The sequence below is a fragment of the Rhineura floridana genome, chromosome 6 (assembly GCF_030035675.1).
Source record: "Rhineura floridana isolate rRhiFlo1 chromosome 6, rRhiFlo1.hap2, whole genome shotgun sequence".
In the NCBI taxonomy this organism is placed as follows: Eukaryota; Metazoa; Chordata; class Lepidosauria; order Squamata; family Rhineuridae; genus Rhineura; species Rhineura floridana.
Window position 1 is genome coordinate 157,112,501 of NC_084485.1, and position 21,572 is coordinate 157,134,072.

Below are 21,572 nucleotides of genomic sequence, written 5' to 3' on the forward strand. Positions count from 1 at the left end.
AATAGCGCTAGTTTAATGGATTAAAAATCTAGTGCTTCGTTCTGGATTTCAAAAATCCCTTTCACACTGCAGTACCAATGTAGCGGCATTTTGTGCAATGGTCTTCCACACAGCACTCTCACCTACCGCAGCCGTTAGAAAACGGCTTCTTTTCCCGCCTTTTCTATTCAAAAGCTCTGCTTGTTCCTTCTGCGTGTGGGGGGGGTTGAAAGAGTCGCGATCAGCTGAGAGGCGCGGCAGCGCAGCAGCAGAGGCTCCGGTTGAGCACAAGCAGCAGCAGCACAGGCTGTTCTCAGGAGCAGCTGGGATCGGCTGGGAGGCGCAGCGGTAGCAGCGCAGCAGTGCGCGAAGGCTGCATGCTGGGAGGGCTGTTGGTAAGGGCAGGAACGCACTGCATGCTGGGATGGCTGTCATGTGAGCAGCGGCAGCTAGCGCAAAACTTCCGCAATCTTCCGGGTTTCCCAGCCTGCTATTGGAATTTTTCTGGTATCATTTATTGCGGAAATTAGTGCTAAACTTCCACTACATTCCACCAGAATTCCGGAGCTACCCATTATGTCGTGTGAAAGCTCAAATTTTATGCACAATTTAACAGGAAATAAATTGTCAGAATAACGGAATAAAGTGCAGTGTGAAAGCACCCTACGTCAACATTTGTAACAAGGGAGGAATTTTTTTTTGTATTTGTGTGCTGCTTTTCCAACAACCAAGATGAGCTCAAATCACAATATCAAAGCATTAAGATATAAAAACACTTCATAATGCAAAAGAAATAAGCAATAAAAGTAAATAAATTAAAATAATATAAAATAGCAAAGTCACAAAATACTAATTAATCACACTGGATATATGTTAGGAACACCAATTCACTCTCTGTGGTGGTGGTGTTTTGCCACAATCAAGCCACCCCATCTCTCCCTAGAGTGTAAATGGAAATGGACTGCCTTCAAGTCGATTCTGACTTATGGCGACCCTATGAATAATAATGGTAAGCGGTATTCAGAGGTGGTTTACCATTGCCTTCCTCTGAGGCTGAGAGGCAGTGACTGGCCTAAGGTCACCCAGTGGGCTTCATGGCTGTGTGAGGATTCGAACCCTGGTTTCCCAGTACACACTGAAAAATATATTTTCAGTTGGGCTGATCTAGCTCTCTGGTCTTGCATAAACACTTTGTTTTTTTCTGATCTATCAGACTAATAAGGGCCATTGAACCTAATGGAGCTGAGCAGACAAGTATTGGATTGCTTCCAATCTGCTTCCACATAGAAAAATCTCTGGGAGATATCAGCAAGCCTGCAGTGTCAATTCGTTTTCCTTAGATACCCTGTTTGTAGCCAAGCACTCTACAGATTTGAATAAAAAAATCCAAAGGAAAGCGCTTTCTTTTGGAAATGGTAACTAGGTGCCTTTTGAATACCACAACCATTGTTATGGAGCTGCATAACTGACAACCAGCTTTTTGGCATTGTAGAAAGGTTTTTGCATCCTTGCCCCTATTTGTCCTTCAAGCAAAATAAATGCATGCTAGCCTTGGGCAGCGCTATTCCAGCACATTTAAATTATTGAGCTGCAGAGAGAGTGAAGGGAAACCTTTTGTTGGCAGCTTGCGTTGCGTTGACTGTGCTCTTGGCAAAAGCCAGTAAATAGGCATCTGTGTGAAAATAGATTAAAAATTAAGGGTTATGAAAAGCTTTTGTACAGGCTAGCTTTAATTTGCCCCAGCCCCATTAGATGTTTACTGCATATGAATGCAGAGGAAACCTTTGTGTAGAATTAGAGATTTGTTTTGTGTTCAAGGTTTATTTTTCTCTGGATTATCAATTGCCAAAATACTTGTATGCTTTTGCATAAATCCACATATTGCATCCTAGTGGCTAAGACTGAGCGATGAACTCTGTATTTGCTTCAGCCATCAACGTCTCAGATTGAGTTAGGCAAGTCACTGTTACTCTCTTTGCCTCACTCCTGCCCCATTTGCAATATGGAAATAAAAAGTGAGACCTGCAACAAAAGATTGTACTATAGAGTGCTCTTACTCAGGGTGCCATCCATGCTTTCTTCCAGGATACTCTATTCTAACCCCCTTTCCCTGTTTTTCTGTCCTCTGTTATCATTTTGTGTCCACTGAGCATGCTCAATCCTCATTGGGCTATTTTACTCCCCCCCATCAAATATTCAGGATGTTATTCCTATTTTTTTGTGTGTGCTGCTTGGGACTCTAACTCTCAAGCAGATAACTCCATATTTTGCGTGGATAGTGCTATTTTGGTTATATTAAGGGTAGACACTCAAAGAATGGGTCTGCTATAAGAGTATGCAAGTGAGCCCCTACAACAAAATGTGGTGTGGATTAGGGTTGCCAGGTTACCATCCCAAACCCTGAGATGTCACGGGCGGGCCCAAGTGATGTCATGGGGTGGATCTGTCTGAAGTGATTAAGCATGATACGTTAAGCATCAGCCTCAGTTGCTTGAAGCATACCATTCAAACAAAAACATTTCTCTGATTGGAAATTAAGATAAACATCTTAGCTAAAAGATGAAGACAGGGTAGGGAACATTTAATCTAGGCAATGCGCTTCTGGATAATGAGAAGACATAAGAAGAAGACATAATTCACTAGAAAAGACAATAATGCTGGGAAAAACAGAAGGGAGCAGAAAAACAGGAAGACCAAAGAAAAGATGGATTGATTATGTTAAGGGGTTTATAACAGATGCTCTTGGAGGTCACTGATATTCATAGGGTCGCCATAAGTTGAAATCGACTTGAAGGCACATAACAACAACAACATGCTTCTGGCAAGAAGAGTGCTGTGCCCTCACAATCGCTTCTACAAGCCTGGATAGGCTTGCTTAAACAAAAATATTTCTAACAGATGCTGAAACGAGTACAATGAAGGTGTCTGCCTAATGTCAGTAGGCAGGGACTTCTGAAGCGTAGGTGCTGCCACACTAAAGGATCGGTTTCTTAGAAGAGCAGAACAAGTATTATGTGGCACCCATAACATGGAATAAAGATCCTCCGTGGTGCAGAGTGGTAAGCGGCGGTAATGCAGCCAAAGCTCTGCTCATGGCCGGAGTTCAATTCCAACGGAAGGAGGAAGTCGAATCTCCGGTAAAAGGGGTCGAGGTCCAGTCAGCCTTCCATCCATCTGTGGTCGGTAAAATGAGTACCCGGCATATGCTGGGGGGTAAAGAAAGGCCGGGGAAGGAACTGGCAATCCCACCCCATATATACGGTCTGCCTAGTAAACGTCGCAAGTCGTCACCCTAAGAGTAGGAAATGACTCGCACTACAAGTGCGGGGACACCTTTACCTCTATAACTTGGAAAGCACACCTTGATCTTGGCCTGGTAGACAATCAGCAACTAGTGCAGATTTCAGAGCACAGGCATTATGTGCTGACAGGATGTCACTCATGTCAGCAATCGTGCCACAGCATTCTGCTTTAACTGCAGCCCCTGTCCCGTCCAGAGCCGAAAGAATGAGGCTGGAGTGTGTGTGCAAGTAAATCTCGTTTTATTAGAGTAATGGATACATCAAAGGCATTGCGCTTCATAGGAAACCCTACGCTAACTCACTAGAGTCCCTAACTATACTCTAGACATGCTCTGCAGCGTGTGAAGGAAGTTGACTCAACGACCCCCCACTGGGAGCGGCATGCTTATATAGGAAATGTTTTCGAACGTAATCTCTGACTCCTTCGTAATTCCTGTCTTTGCCCTGTCCGTTTCTCGCGGCGACGGGAACGCCATCCAACAGCTCATCTGAAGACACCTGCTCCCGAGCAACAGGCTCGAGGTCAGGGGGCGGTGCCACACTGGAATCCTCCTGGGAACTGCTTGGAAAAGGAGGAGCTGGCACTGACTCTGAAGCTTCCCCCCACAAGTCCTCTGCATCAACTGGGGGCGGTGTGCTTGGCTCCTCAGAAAGGGCGTTACTCGTGGGAACTGGTTGGAGAGCAGGCTGCCCCCCTCCCGCACGATCCTGCTCAGACACAACAATCCCCAACTCTGCTTCTTCTGGCTGCGGAGGTGCCTGAAACTCATGCCTCCCCCCTTCCTGTCCCTTCTGAGTTGGTGCAGCGCAACAGCCCCTGGGTCAGGTTGTGCTTCATGGGGATTTCTGTGATCTTGGCTGACTGGCTGTCAGGGTTTTTTTATAATGGTTTTGGGTTAGGAATCCTGACTGGTTGTGGGATGCTGATTTTTCTGCCTTACTCATAGGAATCTTCTTGTGGTTGGTATGGTATTGCATTTAGGAAATCATCACTGTCTTTTTTTTCTTTTTCTATTTGCATTTCATTTACCTTTAACCTCACTCCCTTACATCTATAGAAGCAACAACAGTGGTTCCATGCGCTCTGTACCGATGATGCACCTTATTGGTTGCAAGACGGTTTGTTTCTTGCCCAATAATGGTAAAAGAGAATTCATATACCAGGAAGTGTGGCTGCAATTGCTGTTGTTCCCAAGCTGCTGCCTGTGAAGATAGAACCACACCATGTGTGCTTCTTCTCTATCAATTATTACTCACTAGAATTGGGTTGGCTGTCAAAGTGAGTTTATAGCACCCACAGGGTAGATAGAAAAGGGTAGAGAATCTTCTTACTCTTACTCATTTCTCAGACCTCTTCCTGAAGTGAAGGGTCAAATACGTAAAGAAATTTGAAGCAGCCATGTTAAAAGGTAGAGGCAGAGCATTCCAGGCAGGGGCTTGCCAACCCTGTTTGGATATGGATATCTTTGTAGAGGATCCCTAGTCAAGCTTTACCAACAACACAATCCAAACCATATGTATTCAGAAGTAAGTCCTATTGAGTTCTATGGGTCTTAGTCCCTTAGTAAGTGTGTTTACAATTGCAGCCTTCAGGAGCATCCATCTTTAGTCCTGAGTGCTCCCTTTTAACATCTCCGGAACACTAGACTCCTTTCTTCCTATTATGGCCTTCTGATGACTGGCTTTGCCTGAGTGCACTTAAACCCTTCTTGCCAGAAGCAAGTAGGCTAGATTAAATTTCCTTACCCAGGCTCTCTAAGCACGTGAGAAGGAATGATCCTGTCACTTCAGCTGGACCTGGAAACACCCTCATTTAGATTTCTATCTTAATTTCCAATCAGAGATTTTTTTTTTGTTTAAGTTATATGCTCCAAGCAGCTGTGGTTGATGCTTAATGTATCATGCTTAATGACATCACTTGGGCCCACCACATGACATCGCTATGCCCCACCCCTGAAACCTCAGGTTTGGGGATGCGTCTGACCTGGCAACCCTAGTTACTCAGTTTGCCCTCACCTAATGCCACTACTGATCTAGGTTGCCTTTTTCCCCCCTCTTGTCATGGGCACCTGTTAAAAAGTGTAGCGTGTAAACTGGAAGTAGAAATACTTGTTCAAACACAAGGCATTTTCCCCCTCTGGCAGTCTTTTGATTTTTTTTCCCCATGACAATTTTGCCTGTTTAAAGAGAGGTTTTCGTCCAGAGAATCATTTTCACAGTTACGAATTTAAAAGACAAAGATTAAACATTGCAAGAATTTCTGTTAATTCTTTACAAATTCATTTGTTTTATTTTGTACCTTTGTTTGTCCCTCAGTCACAGATGAAGACACAGTGAAGAGGTATTTTGCCAAGTTTGAAGAGAAATTCTTCCAAACCTGTGAAAAGGAACTTGCCAAAATCAACACATTTTATTCAGGTAAGATACTTGCTTTAAACCATTTGTGAAGTTGCAATAAGAGCCTGTTAAGTCTTTCGCTCCTCTTCTGACGGTTTGATGTTGACACCAGTGTCTTAACATACACAATGAATATATATTGGTTAGAAATTGCTAAATATATACTTAAATAATAATAGACTTTGCCATCAGGGACCCTGACCCTCTTAACTTTACTGTCAGCCCCCTTAGCTTTTTTTTAGAAGGTTTTAGGATGCATGATTTGGAGGAAGTTGGGACATAGTACTTGGGGATTTCATTAGGGTTCCTCGTATTTCTTTCCCTATAATCTGAGCACTGTTCACCATTTAAGGTAGCTTTTTACAATGGCTCTAGAGAAGCTGTTTGCACTTAGCCTGGTGTACTTCTAAGACAAGGATGTTCCACAGTTGTAGGGTAGCCACTGAATGCTTCTCTATGTGCCCTGGTTTCTTGAATAAGCTGCACAGCTGATACCACCATCAGAGTACTGATTGAAAAATTGTGATGTGACAAGGAAGTAAGTGGTCTTTATGTTATGTAGGACCCAGATGAGTCTGAAATGGGAATTTAGTTGAAAGTTTATGGAACAAAAAAATATCTTTAGAACAGTCCATTGTAAGGCTAAGTTTTTAGATAACAAGGTTCAAGATTTCAAATCGTTATGGTCAGTGTTTTCTGTAGAACAGTAATCAAGCAACCAAAGCTATGTGCTTGAGGATCCCTAGCCACTTGCAAGTCAATTACTTTTTTCTTTTGCTTTCTTTCTAATTTTTTTTTTTTTTGGAGGGGGAGGTCTGCTAGTAAAAACATGTTTTTGTGTATGCTTAAGAGTGTTTTTTCAAGAAAAAACTCATTTCGATGGACTTTCATACCCATCTCACTTCCTTTCATTTTGGTCATGCTAATTTGGAAGCTACAAAACTTAATGAATCTGAATCTGTTCATATAGAACAAAGACTAGGCCAAAAATCTCTCTTTTCTCAAAAATATTCTCCCCCTGAAAAATGATCAGCAGGGTCTTCTTAAACATTGGCTTGGTCCATATTGGGGGAAGGGAAAGTCTGCTAGATACAATGATCCCAAGTTGTTTAGGGCTTTAAATATCAACAACAAAACATTGAAATCAGTTCGGTGACTAATAGGCAACCAGTGTAGATCCTTAACATACAATATGTGTCCCAGGCTATGGTCTGAAGGCACATGAGGCCACCACCTTGCTGAAGCTAAGCAGATCTGGGTCTGGTCAGTGCCTAGATGGGAGACCGCCTGGGAACCACATGTATGCCAACTTGGGTTCCATGGTGAAAGAAAGGTGGGGTATAAATGTAACAATAATATAATATAATAAATAATACGTGTAAAGTTGGGCAGTTTCCTAGACTTGACTGGTCTTTTAGGTAGGAAGGAGGGTTCATAAGGACCTTTGTAGAACTTCATTTCTTTTAAATGAAACACTTGCCTGCCTGACATATTTCCTCTCCCATCTGCCTAGCTAGAGGATTTGCAGACTGAAGTTTAAGATGAAGCCCATCTCTTCATTTTCTTTTAAAAGCCCTAGCAGAAAGGGGGGAACAGGGGGATGCCCTTAGGCAGTATGGGTCATTGGGTTGGCTTCAATAACTAAAGTGGGAACAAGAGGGCTTGGCATGAGTAGAATAGTTATGAAAGCCAGATTCACAGTACTTGACAGTTCACTTCCTAGGTCAAGAAGTTTCAAGGAGAGTCTGGGAATGTGATTGACAATGAGAAAATCTTGCAGGTGTCCCAGAAGATATTGCTTCTCCTATGTCTTAGCTAAAGAGTGTCCCCTTTTAATAGTATAGTCCACAAGTGACACAGCATCTACATAATGGATATTAAGCTTGCTTTCAGTTCCAGACCTCTGTTCTGAGCAGCAAAGACACTGAGGTGAAGCATATATGAGTTAGTCCAGGAACGAGATGTTAAATAGAAACTACAGCTCACAACAATGAGTCCTGCAAAGCAGTCAAGTGTTACAGTTGTTGTATATAGGTGCAGGGATACCTCAACGATCATGTTTATTCTTGTTCTATAGTTTGTTGTTATTATGTGCCTTCAAGTCGACTACGACTTATGGCAACCCTATGAATCAGCGATCTCCAACAGCATCTGTTGTGAACCACCCTGTTCAGATCTTGTAAGTTCAGGTCTGTGGCTTCCTTTATGGAATCAATCCATCTCTTGTTTGGCCTTCCTCTTTTTCTACTCCCTTCTGTTTTTCCCAGCATTATTGTCTTTTCTAGTGAACCATGTCTTCTCATTATGTGTCCAAAGTATGATAACCTCAGTTTCATCATTTTAGCTTGTAATGGTATTTCTGGTTTAATTTGTTCTAACGCCCAATTATTGGTCTTTTTTGCAGTCCATGGTATGTGCAAAGCTCTCCTCCAACACCACATTTCAAATGAGTTGATTTTTCTCTTACCTGCTTTTTTCACTGTCCAACTTTCACATCCATATATAGAGATCGGGAATACCATGGTCTGAATGACTCTGACTTTGGTGTTCAGTGATACATCTTTGCATTTCAGGACCTTTTCTAGTTCTCTCATAGCTGCCCTCCCCAGTCCTAGCCTTCTTCTGATTTCTTGACTATTGTCTCCATTTTGGTTAATGACTATGCCAAGGTGTTGATAATCCTTGACAAGTTCAATGTCCTCATTGTCAACTGTAAAGTTACATAAATCTTCTGTTGTCATTACTTTAGTCTTCTTGATGTTCAGCTGTAGTCCTGCTTTTGTGCTTTCCTCTTTAACTTTCATCAGCATTCGTTTCAAATCATTACTGGTTTCTGCTAGTAGTATGGTATCGTCTGCATAACTTAAATTATTGATATTTCTCCCTCCAATTTTCACACCTCCTTCATCTTGGTCCATTCCCACTTTCTGTATGATATGTTCTGCGTATAGATTAAATAATGATGGTGATAAAACACACCCCATCTCACAACCTTTCCAATTGGGAACCAATCAGTTTCTCCATATTCTGTCCTTACAGTAGCCTCTTGTCCAGAGTATAGGTTGTGCATCAGGACAATCAGATGCTGTGGCACCCCCATTTCTTTTAAAACATTCCATAGTTTTTCATGATCTACACAGTCAAAGGCTTTGCTGTAATCTATAAAGCACAGGGTGATTTTCTTCTGAAATACATTGGTCCTTTCCATTAGCCAATGTATGTTTGCGATATGATCTCTGGTGCCTCTTCCCTTTCTAAATCCAGCTTGGACGTCTGGCATTTCTCGCTCCATATATGGTAAGAGCCTTTGTTGTAGAATCGTGAGCATTACTTTACTTGCATGAGTTTTTAAGGCAATAGTTGGATAATTACTGCATTCCCTGGGATCCCCTTTCTTTGGAATGCAGAATTGATAGGATCAGGCAGGTATCCTTCCTTAATTTCCATACCTATGATGAGTCATATGGTCAGGGTAATGGGCTTTCCATTTGTGAAGACAGGTAGTGGCATTCACCTTTTAGCTAGCCTAAGATTTGAACAATGGATTCCTCTCTTGAGGGCCAGACTTTTTACAATTACTTTTGGGATTGCATTGTTTGGATTGCCAAAGGTCATGTCCTGTGCATATGACTTAACTCATTCAGCTAGTTTTCCCATCAGGTCTCAAGGAGCCTTTTTGTAAAATGAACCAAACTGAAGCAACTTTAAAAATCATATAGGCCATGTTGGGGTGCAGTGTCTCTCAGGTTTATAGGCTCGCAGCCAGCCTGCCAACAGGGTTCCCTAAAAAGTCTTCTCTGGGAGTTTTTTTGTACCAGATGCAACTGTTGATCAGAGCAGGTTATGTAAGTTGCTAATACATTGGAAGGCCCACTGGAGATAATGTCTTCTAAAATGGCTCATGCATAGATAACAGCAAGTTTTATTCTGATGTTAACAGTTATCATTACATCAGATAAAGAAACTCCAGTTAGTTTTTCATTTAAGATTGCATGGTCACAAGAGCCCTTCTTTCAGATAAAACATCCAAAGGCATTGGTCTTGTAGAAAAAAGTGTCATATTATTTATTATTATTTATTAAATTTATTAGTCGCCCATCTGGCTGGATGTCCAGCCACTCTGGGCGACGTACAAGATAAAAACAATACATTAAAACATTAACATTTAAAACCATAACAATAAAAACCTAACCCACCCCAAAAGCCTGCCTGAAGAGCCAGGTCTTCAAGGCCCGGCGGAAGCTCATCATAGAAGGGGCATGGCGGAGATCATTTGGGAGAGAGTTCCACAGGGTGGGGGCCACTATTGAAAAAGCCCTCTCTCTAGTCCTCACCAGTCTAGCTGTTTTAACCGGTGGGATCGAGAGAAGGTCTTCTGAGGCTGATCTTGTTGATATGATGGCTGGGTAGTGTTCAGCATGCAAAGATGCTGTAGAATTTATGCTAATATAAAAATATTTGTCTAGGTTTGCCAAAAATGGTGGTTGTAGATTGGATATGAAATGTGAAAGTATGAAATAGTATTTAGTGAAGACATGCTGGATGAGCTTGAGAGTTTTTGGACTTCAGTCTATGTATGGGTGGTGTGAGGAACCTTTAGCTCTTCACATATTGCTGAACTACAAGTCCCATCAGCCCTAGCAAGCATGGCCAATGGCCAAGGATGATGGGAGTTGTAGTTCAGCAACATGTGAAGGGCTATAGGTTCCCCACACCTAATGTGTGGGTTTGGATTTGGATCTCTTATCACCCCTGCTTGCAGTTTACTTGACACTTTATCAGTTTGTCACAATTGTGTATACAAAACTGCTTAATGGAGGCATTTGGATTGGAATTACTTGGATATTGACAGAGAAGCCTAGTTAGAATTAGGAAAGAGTTCCGGCTAAAATTAAGGGTAAATATAACTTAAACATTACGAAAGAAAAAGAATTCAGATGCATTATCTTAGAAATGAAGCAAAGTGCTGTTAACTATTAGCAATAATAATTCAGCCTGAAGCTACAGAAAGCTTAAAATGTATACACCAGGAATATGCAAGGAAGCTTTTTCCTCTTCTAAATGAAAGAGGATCCGTGGCCCTGACACACTGATCCATGGTTCTGTAAATTCCAGGCTTGATTACTGCATTGCACTCTATGCAAAGATAGTACAGAAGTTTCAACTGGTACAGAATGCTGTTGCATGCCTCTTAACAAATGCTGAAAGGGACATATTCATCCTGCTGTACTAGTTGCCAGTTTGTTTTCTGGCTCTGCTGACTTTAACTTATAGCATGGCGTAGAACCTTCATGCTTCATACTTCCGTACATGAGCCCACTCGCTAGTTATTGTGATTATTATTTATTTAATTTGAATCCCGCCCTTCCTTCCAGCAGGAGCCCAGGGTGGCAAACAAAGCACTAAAACACTTTAAAACATCATAAAAACAGATCTTAAAGTACATTAAAACAAAACAGAATTAAAACATTTAAAAAAACAACCTTAAAAAAGAGTTAAAAACATTATTAAAAAACATATTAAACAATTCTAACAGATGCAGACTGGGATAGGTCTCAACTTAAAAGTCTTGTTGAAAGAGGAAGGTCTTCAAAAGGCGCCGAAAAGATAGCAGAGATGGCACCTGCCTAATATTCAAAGGGAGGGAATTCCACATGGTATGTGCCGCCACACTAAAGGTCCGTTTCCTATATTGTGCAGAATGAACCTGCTGATAAGATGGTATCTGCAGGAGGCCCTCACATGCAGAGTGCAGTGATCGACTGGGCATATAAGGGGTACGACGGTCTTTCAGGTATCCTGGTCCCAAGCTGTATAGGGCTTTGTACGCCAAAACTAGAACCTTCAACCTGGCCTGGCCTGGTAGCAAATGGGCAGCCAGTCAGTTCTTTCAGCAGCGGGGTCACATGTTGGCAATACCCTGTTCCAGTGAGCAGTCTCGCTGCCGCATTTTGCACCAGCTGCAGCTTCCGGACCGACCTCAAGGGCAGCCCCACATAGAGTGCATTACAGTAATCCAGCCTAGAGGTTACCAGTGCGTGGACAACAGTGGTCAGGCTATCCCGGTCCAGAAACAGCCACAGCTGTCTTACCAGCCGAAGCTGGTAAAAGACATTCCTAGCCACTGAGGTCACCTGGGCCTCTATCGACAAAGATGGATCCAGGAGCACCCCCAGGCTACGGACCTGCTCTTTCAGAGGGAGTACAACCCCATCCAAAGCAGGCAACTGACCTATTATCCGAACTCGGGAACCACCAACCCACAGCACCTCTAGGTGCTAGGATTCAGACTCAGTTTATTGGCCCTCATCCAGCCCACCACTGAGTCCAAGCACCGGTCCAAGGCTTGCACGACCTCTCCTGATTCAGATGTTACGGAGAAATAGAGCTGGGTATCAGCATACTGCTGACACCTCGCCCCAAAGCTCCTGATGACTGCTCCCAAGGGCTTCATACAGATGTTAAACAGCATGGGGGACAAGATGGTACCCTGTGGCATTCCACAGCACAGCTGCCAGGGGGCCGAAAGACAGTCACCCAATGCTATTCTCTGAGAACGACCCTGGAGATAGGATCAGAACCACTGTAAAACAGTGCCTCTGATACCCATCTCACCATGTCGGCCCAGAAGGATACCATGGTCAGTGGCATAAAAAGCCTATGAGAGATCAAGTAAGAATAAGCGTCGCACTCCCCCTATCCTTCTCCCAATAAAGGTCATCCATCAGGGCGACCAAGGCTGATTCAGTCCCATAAGCAGGCCTGAACCCAGACTGGGATGGGTCAAGATAATCTGTTTCATCCAAGAGTACTTGCAGTTGCTGAGCCACAACCCTCTCAATCACTTTCCCTAGAAAGGGGGTATTTGCAACCAGTCGGTAGTTGTCACAAACCAATGGGTCCAGGGTGGTCTTTTTCAGGAGCGGTCGAATCACCGCCTCTTTCAAGGTGGCTAGAACCACTCCCTCTCGTAATGATGCGTTGATCACACCCTGGATCCACTTGGTCAAACCCCCTTGGCAAGCTTTAATAAGCCAAGAAGGGTAAGGGTTGAGAGGATACGTTGCTGGCCGCATCATCGCAAGCACCTTGTCCACGTCATCAGGCCACATCAACTGAATCCGTTCCCAAGAAGTTGCAGCAGATGTTGCACTGGACACCTCATTGGGGACTACAGTAAATGTAGATGGGGCATCAAGACTGCTACGGAGGCGAGCAACTTTACCCTCAAAGTGCCTTGCAAACAATTCACAGTGGGCCTCCGAAGGGTCTAAAACTCCATTTCCTGCAGTTGATGTGAACAGACCCCTGACAATACGGAAAAGCTCCACCGGACGGCTACTTGAGGATGCCATGGAGGCAGAGAAGTGGGCCTTCTTCACCGTGCTCATCGCCACACAGTAGGCATGGTTATGATGTTTTTCTCGTGCCTGATCAGCCTCACAGCACGACTTTCGCCACTTGCACTGTAGCTGTCGTCCAGCCTGTTTCATTGCCCTTAGCTCACTGGTGTACCAAGGTGCAAGCTGGGCTCCACAGTGCCAGAGAGGGCGCTTGGGGGCAACCGTGTCGAGAGCCTGATGCGCCTCGCTGTTCCACAGCGTGACAAGGGCTTCAACAGGGTCATCTGCTCTATCTACTGGGAACTCCCCCAGGGCATTAAGGAATCCAGTGGATACCATTAGGCTCTGGGGGCAGACCATCTTAATCTGTCCACCACCCCTTCAGGGAAGGATTGGAGCCATAAGCCTAAATTTCACCAGGAAGTGATCTGACCATGACAATAGGGTGACATCCACCCCCGCTATGTCCAGACCACTCCTTCCTCCATCTGGAGCAAAAACCAAGTCGAGGGTGTGCCCTGCCCTATGTGTTGGGCCAGTAACAAGTTGAGACAGCCCCATGGTCATCATGGAGGCCATGAATTCCCAAGCCGGAACACTAGAGGCAGCCTCAGCATGGACATTGAGAGTCTATTCTAATAGACCTTACTGTTAATGACATATTTGCAGCAAATTTGGATAGTGATGGCTCGGAATCACACTTGACAATAATGGCTCATATTTGTGAAACTGCCTTTCAAATAAGTTTATTTTCTTTCATGCTCTAGAGTAATAAGACCATAAGAATAATAACAGGAACTAGCATTCCTTCATAAAGCATCAGCAGAATAAATCACTTGCAGAATGTAAAGGCAGGTCTACCTTCCAACCTACAAGCAGGTTATCCATTAACAGGGAATGTGGGAACCATTGCCTTCACTCTGATTTGGCTTTGATGTCTTGTTGACAAATCTAATTGGCTATGAGATGACACTGTCACTACTAGCTGGGATGGCCTTAGGAAGGAGCCTTTGAATCTTTTGTTTTTTTTTTCAAGCACCAAAGAAGCTGCCATATATTATGTAATGGTCTGAAGACCTTAGCATCCTTACCACATTTGAACATACGTTCTGTAAACACTAATGTTATTTAGATACCTTTTCAGATATTTGGAAGGCAAAAATAATCTGTAAGTTAAGATGGATGTATTGATGTTTATTGTATTATTAATGTGGGGTGACAGGATTTTTTCCTTTTCTTCTTTTCCCGTTTTTTCCTTAATAAATTTGCAATAAAAAATCAATTAAAAAAATCCACCAAAGAAGCAGCAATGAATAACACATGAAAAAAATAATAAGCTAGGGTGTTTTAAACTTTACCCCACTTCTCTCTTCTTCCTCCCCTCCTATTTTTTATTGGTGAAAGCTTAGCATTACCTCTAGTTCTTAGATGCAGGTGTTTATGTTACTCTTGGTTTCCTGTCAAGACCGTTACAAAAATAATACATAATGTGCACATGGTCATACATAGTTTCTAACAAAATATCCAGAATTTTGCAAACAAACTCCATTGCTTTCTTCTACAGAGAAGCTTGCAGAAGCTCAGCGCAGGTTTGCCACACTGCAGAATGAACTGCAGTCCACTTTGGATGCACAGAGAGAAAACAGTGGTCTTACCACTCTGCGGCAACGTAAAAAGCCAGTCTTCCACCTGTCCCATGAGGAGCGTGTTCAGCATAGGAACATCAGAGACCTGAAATTAGCCTTCAGTGAGTTCTACCTCAGCCTCATCCTACTGCAGAACTATCAGGTACCAGCCATGCTCCTCAAGGCATTGTGATCTCATTTCCTTGTCTTTCTACTGAAGACTATGTTTTGTGATTAAGCTAGAGAATGCAAATATTGGTGATGGGTAACTTGATCATCTCCTTGGGATTTATTTTGCTGGGATTTATAGCGTTTCAGCTTCTCATCCATCCAGTTCAACAAATACAGAAAGCTGTTGGGTGAGATCATAGACTATCTTCAGTGTAAGCCATGGTTTGGATGATCATGAACAAGCCATAGTTTCATATTGTCATTCTTCCACCCTTCCTCCTCTCCTGTTGCATACAGCTTCTCTCTTTCCTTTTTAGCAGTAAACATAACTTGCCTGCTTTAGCAAACTCTGGTTTAGAGAGCTTAAACCAATATTTCATTTATCATACTCCAGAACCATGGCTTGTAGGATCCTCTGAAGACTGGCACAGACTTTGAGCAATAATAATAATAATAATAAATTTAATTTCTTCGTCGCCTATCTGGCCGATGGCCACTCTAGGCGACTTACAAATTTGTTAGAATACAATTGATAAAATATAATAATACAATATAAAAACAATACATCTGCAGCAACAATATTAAAACTGGGCAGGAGGCATTACAGTTATAACAATTAACCCTCCCCGGATACCCCGAAGGCCTGCTGAAAGAGCCAGGTCTTTAAGGCTTTCCGAAACACATTTAGGGAAGAGGCGTGCCGGAGATCTTGTGGGAGGGAGTTCCAAAGAGTGGGGGCCGCCACTGAGAATGCCCTCTCTCTAGTACCCGCCAATCTGGCTGTTTTTGTTGGCGGGATTAAGAGAAGGCCCTGTGTGGCCAATCTTGTCGGGCGGCATAATTGGTGGTGTTGAAGGCGCTCCGTGAGATAAACTGGGCCGAAACCGTGTAGGGATTTAAAGGTCAATACCAACACCTTGAATTGGGCTCGGAAAACAACTGGTAGCCAGTGTAGGTCGAACAACACTGGTGTGATGTGATCTCGGTGGCGACTATTCATAAGTAGTCGAGCCGCCGCATTTTGTATCAGTTGTAATTTCCGGACCGTTTTCAAGGGTAACCCCACGTAGAGCGCATTACAGTAGTCCAAACGAGAGGTGACCAGGGCGTGTACCACTGTGGGAGCTGGTGAACAGGAAGGTAGGGTTGCAGCCTTCGTATGAGGTGTAGTTGGTACCAGGCTGCCCGGCTCACTGCCGAAATCTGAGCCTCCATGGACAGCCTGGAATCAAGCACAACCCCAAGGCTGCGGACCTGGTCCTTTAGGGGTAGACTCACCCCGTTGAACTTCAGGTCAATGTCACTCAACCTTCTCTTGTCCCCCACAAGTAGTACCTCGGTCTTATCAGGGTTCAACTTCAGCTTGTTCCTTCCCATCCATCCACTCACGGATTCCAGGCACTTGGACAAGGTCTCCACAGCCAACTCTGGTGAAGATTTAAACGAGATTTAAACTGAATGTCATCCACATATTGATGACACTGCAGCCCAAATCTCCTGATGATTGCCCCCAGCGGCTTCATATAGATGTTAAATAGCATGGGAGAGAGGATAGAGCCCTGTGGCACACCACAATTGAGAGGCCAAGGGTCTGATACCTCCTCCCCCAATGCTACCTGTTGGTACCTGTCGGAGAGAAAGGAATGGAGGCACTGTAATACAGTGCCTCCAATTCCCAATCCCTCCAGGCGAAGCAGAAGGATACTGTGGTCGACAGTATCAAAAGCCACTGAGAGATCGAGGAGGACAAGAAAGGTGGATTCTCCCCTATCTAATGCCCTCCTCAAATCATCTACCAGAGCGACCAAGGCTGTTTCAGTTCCGTGACCAGTCCTGAAACCCGATTGGTATGGATCCAAATAATCCGTTTCATCCAAGTGTGCTGACAACTGGTTAGCCACCACTCGCTCAATGACCTTGCCCAGAAATGGTAAATTCGAAATTGGGCGGAAGTTATCGAATACTTGGGGATCCAAGGAGGGCTTCTTTAAGATGGGCTTTACAATTGCCTCCTTGAAGGCTGATGGCATCACACCCTCTTTCAAGGATGCGTTTACCACCGCTTTGATCCCCTCGCCCAATTTCTCTCTGCAGCTCACAAGGAGCCACGAAGGGCAAGGATCAGTAAGACAAGTGGTTGGCTTCACAGATGAAAGCACCTTGTCCACTTCCTCAGAGGGGAGAAGCCGAAACCGATCCCAATTTACCGGCATGCAACTGGCCAACTCTGGTTCATCCACTGTGTCCACGGCGCACGGGATCGAGCTCCGTAAGTGTTCGATTTTATCGGCGAAGTGTTTTGCTAATAAGTCACAGGAGGCCTTTGACTGTTCCAAGGGTTCCTGAGCAACTGGACCGACCAGGCTTCGGACCACCTGGAACAGCCTCCTGGGACAGCACTCCGCAGACGCAATAGAGGCAGCAAAGAAAGCCTTCTTTCCTACCTTTATTGCCACTTGGTAGGCAGCTACTGCTGCTCTAACCTGTGTCCGGACATCTTCGGAGCGGGATTTCCGCCACCGGTGCTCTAGTCGTCTCACCTCCTGTCTCAGACTACGCAACCGCGGTGTATACCATGGTGGTAGCTGAGTTCTATTCAGGGGGAGAGGACGTTTCGGAGCCACCCGGTCTAATGCCCTGATGATCCCCACGTTCCACTCCTTCACCAGGGTTTCGGCTGGGCGACCTTCAGCAGGTTCCAATTCCCCAAGTGCAGTCAGGAATCCATCCGGATCCATCAGGCGTCTGGGGCGGACCATTTTAATAGGTCCTTCACCCCTGCGGAGGGGGCATGGCAACGAGAAGTCCATATTTACCAGGTAGTGGTCTGACCATGACACAGGAGTGGCAAGAATCACTCCCAACTTCAGACCACTTCTCTCCTCTCCCAGGACAAATACTAGGTCGAGAGCATGACCGGCTACATGGGTGGGCCCAGTATTACTTAGGTACAGTTCCCAGGAAGCCATGGTTTCCAGGAAATCCCGAGGGGCTCCTATGAGAGCGGCCTCGGCATGCACGTTAAAATCACCCAGCACTACCAGCTCTGGGGACAATGCCCGTACAGCTGAGACCACCTCCAGCACCTCGGCCAGGGAATCTGCCGTGCAGCGGGGTGGGCGGTACACCAGCAAGATCCCTAAACTGCCCTTCGGGCCCAACCTCCAGTACATACAATCAACAAATTGAGTCCTATGGAGGGGAGGTCTGGCAAAAACCAAGGACTCTCGATAGATGACTGCCACACCCCCTCCCCGCCTTCCCACCCTCGGCTGCTGTGCGTAACGGAAACCTGGCGGACACATGGCCTCTAGAATTGGAGCAGAGGCTTCGTCCAGCCAAGTCTCCGTAATACATGCCAGGTCTGCACGCCCATCCAAGATCATATCATGGATGAGCGAAGTTTTCTGAGCCACTGACCTGGCATTACATAACAGCAGTCGAAGGTCGGTAGGAACCTTGCGTCCCCCAGTTTCCGTCTGGTTCTGAGCAGACCCGGAACATGGGATGGATATAATGCATCTGTCCCGTGTTCCCCTATTCCGGCGTGGTCTGCTAGCAGCACCCTTCCAGCGCCTGCCGCCCAAACTTCCTATAACTTGGCCCCCCACCTCCCTCTCCGGCTTGCACATGCCTCAATCCCTATCTGCTTATCAGCAGGCCACCCACCCTAATAAAATTAGTCCGGAGATCCGCCTCCGTACCCTATAGCAGCAGTATTTACTAATTTAAAATAAAGTAATTAAACCGATTAATTAATTAATTAAACTAATTAAATTACATCAATTAAATTAATTAACTAAATCAATACAATTCATACAACTATACATCCATACATACACCAATTTAAAACAGGAACTGGGTTATGATAGCCATTCATCTCAACCAGATCAACACACCAACGCAATCCCGCACTCTGTGCGCGTAGGAGCAGGCTCCGAGATCTCTCCTAAACAGTCAGACAGCAGTGGTGACAAAAGACATAGGCCACCAACAGGAAGCAACAACCGCAGCGGCGATGATGGAAAAACATAAACACAGCCGCAAAAACGCCAGAAGTAGCAAGGAACAAAGCCGCCACCGCCATGGGTCACAGGCTGCAATGCAGGGTGAAGCTCCTAGCAGGGGCAGCAACAAGGGCCTGATCTGCCGCGGCGACAGAAACAGGTGGTATTAGAGCAAGGTGGTATTATTGCATTGATACAAATTTGTCACTCTTCCTGCATTATGTGCTTGGTGTGCTGCTTTAAATGGACTTTGGTCAAAATAACATGGACCCAGACAAGACTGAAGTAGTAATGACTGGCAGACCCTGTGACTTCTTGGAGAAAAGTCTTTATGTTGATGGGGAGAAAGTTTGGCATGCATCAGTGATATGAATTAGTTTTTTCCCTACTCACTCAAGCCTGCAGATTTGTGAAACTCCTAAAGCTGTTACTGTGTCTGGATTTACAGGTTATATAGGTAATAAGAAGTTGTCATAAACTGGCCTAGTTTGCACATCACGTTAAACCATAGTTTATTTTTAACTATGGTTTAATGTAAATAAGCAGCTAAGTTCCCATGGCACTTTCCCCCCACTCCTGTTGCGCCACAGATGAAACAAGATAGCCATATTTGTTGTGTCACCTAGATCCATGCTCATGGCTTGTTCTTGTCAAACAAACCATGAACAGTAATCAGAGTTTGTTTTTGGCTTACCACTCATTACTTATTTGGAGGAAACAAGTTATGAGTCTTGGTTCAGATGACTTAACAATCCAGACTCGGTGTTGTAGGAGCCAGACCCGCAGGAACTTTGGAGTTTTAAACTATGGTGTAATGAGACATGGGAATTGGACCACTGTGTCAGACCACTGATATATCTAACTCAGGCTGGCAGGAACTTCCAAGGTCTCAGACAGAGGTCTTTCCCATCACTTTTAATTTTAATGCTTTTAATTTTGGATGTGGGAATATCAGTCTTGTACCTTCTGCATTCAGAGCATGTCCTCTGCCACTTAGCTATGCAGTCCATACCCTTCCATGCAGGAAGCACAGGAATGCTGCCAGGAAAAGCCCCCTGCTTTTCTCCATCACTGGCCTTCCACAACTCAAAAGGCTGGAGGGTAGTGACTGTGACACCTGCAGTCACAATTTGCAGTTCTTCTTTCAGATAGGGATTTGAATCCCCTGGCAGGCCAAACATAGTCAGCAGCCACCAGGGCAGAACACTTTTGGCCATAGCTGTAGAAAAAGCTAAGGTTGGACAAGGAAGGGAGAATTTTCATAGTAATTGCAGTAGTTGACCTACTTCATAGCCTGGTGGCTAAGAGGTCTGCATTTAGAAAGAGGTGACAGTCCCCGTCCCCCAGTAGAACAGTTAGTTCTCCTGTTGCGCTAAAGAGTCAACACAAACAATGTTGAAGCACAGCGCATCTTGTATTGTCTTTGTGAATTGGAGCAAACATTGTTCAAGGAAGAGGGAAGGATGCCAGTTGGACAAGGAAGAATATAAGTTACCGTGAGAAGGTCAGAGGAGGCATCCCTGTGAGCTGTCCAGTAGTTCAGAAAGAAAGAACATTTCAGGGGAAATGGGACAAAGGTCTGAGTGTCACTCTAGAGAAATGAAACTATTGTCTTGGCCATATAACTTTCTATGGGAAATGGGAGATTGGATGCTTGCTTATGCTTGTTGAGGATTGGGTGATTGAGATAAACTAGGTTCTGTTCCATGCCACATACCTCAGCCAGATTCCTCATTCTCCTGTTAGGTGTGCAGTCAGCTCATTGTCCTCTGTTTCCAGAGGAAGGCACAGTTATTTGGGGAAATGTTGTTGTCATAGAGGCAGTAGTAACCTATCCAATCTAAGGAGTTGCACTGCAATGCATTGTTTGTCTTGTTGGTCCTGCCTTCTCTTCTCACAAATTCAATATGGTCTGAAAAGGAGCTAGGGAAGGTATGTTTGTGATGGTGGTGGGGAGCATAAAAAAAGAACTGCCCTGTTCCTTGCAAACCTGGATTTCCTTTCAAGAGAAAGCAAATAGACATTGTTCATCCTATGGAGTCCCTGTTACTGGTGGCTAGACCATCCAAAGTTGGGATAGGCAAACTTTTTATCCACTGCAACATGATCTCCAAGTACAGTGACATACATGTTTTTACTTGCATTGTAAACCACTTGGCATTTTGTTTAAATATAGGTGGTATATAAATTGTCCAAATAAATACATTTACCTTAGAAATGAATGGCAGCCATTCAGTAATGTGGGAGAAATTAAGGGGGAGCGCTCCAAGATATCATTGGGGTAGAGCTAAGTCGTGGGTCATTCCAGTGTACAGAGAGAAACAAGTTTTTGTCCTGTGCCCAACCATGTCTCAAATTGCAATTGATTGTCATGACCCTGTGACCAGGACAGAGTTGGAGGCTACAGCATCAATGGCTAAGGAGCCATATTGGTTTTCTGACACTGAGTTTGATGCTGGTGATCAGGAGACCACTGAACCCAACATCAGCAAACTGGAGCACACTGAACCAGCTTCCACAGCACCAGGGCTCGTAGAACCAGAACCAATATAATCATGGGTGACATTCCATGATTCTGAGGAACCAAGTGCCTCCCAAGCTAACAAGTTAGTTCAGTGGCACAGGGAGTGCACTAGCAAGAGACCATGGAGTGCAAGAAAAGTGCCTGCTTTCAGACTAGTTTCTAGTTCTCCAAAAGGGGGTGGAACATAGGAGAGAGGGACTGGAGATAGAGGCTCAGTAGGCCTC

General features: G+C 44.5%; 1 protein-coding gene across 1 annotated transcript in view; it reads left to right on the forward strand.

The window, feature by feature from the left end:
• Positions 1-21,572, forward strand: part of XPR1 (xenotropic and polytropic retrovirus receptor 1) — a 191,716-nt gene that overhangs the window by 101,472 nt on the left and 68,672 nt on the right. The window contains exons 3-4 of the mRNA XM_061634258.1: positions 5,598-5,699; positions 14,586-14,809. Of these exons, the coding sequence (XP_061490242.1) occupies positions 5,598-5,699; positions 14,586-14,809 (326 nt within the window). The remainder of the gene's footprint in view (positions 1-5,597; positions 5,700-14,585; positions 14,810-21,572) is intronic.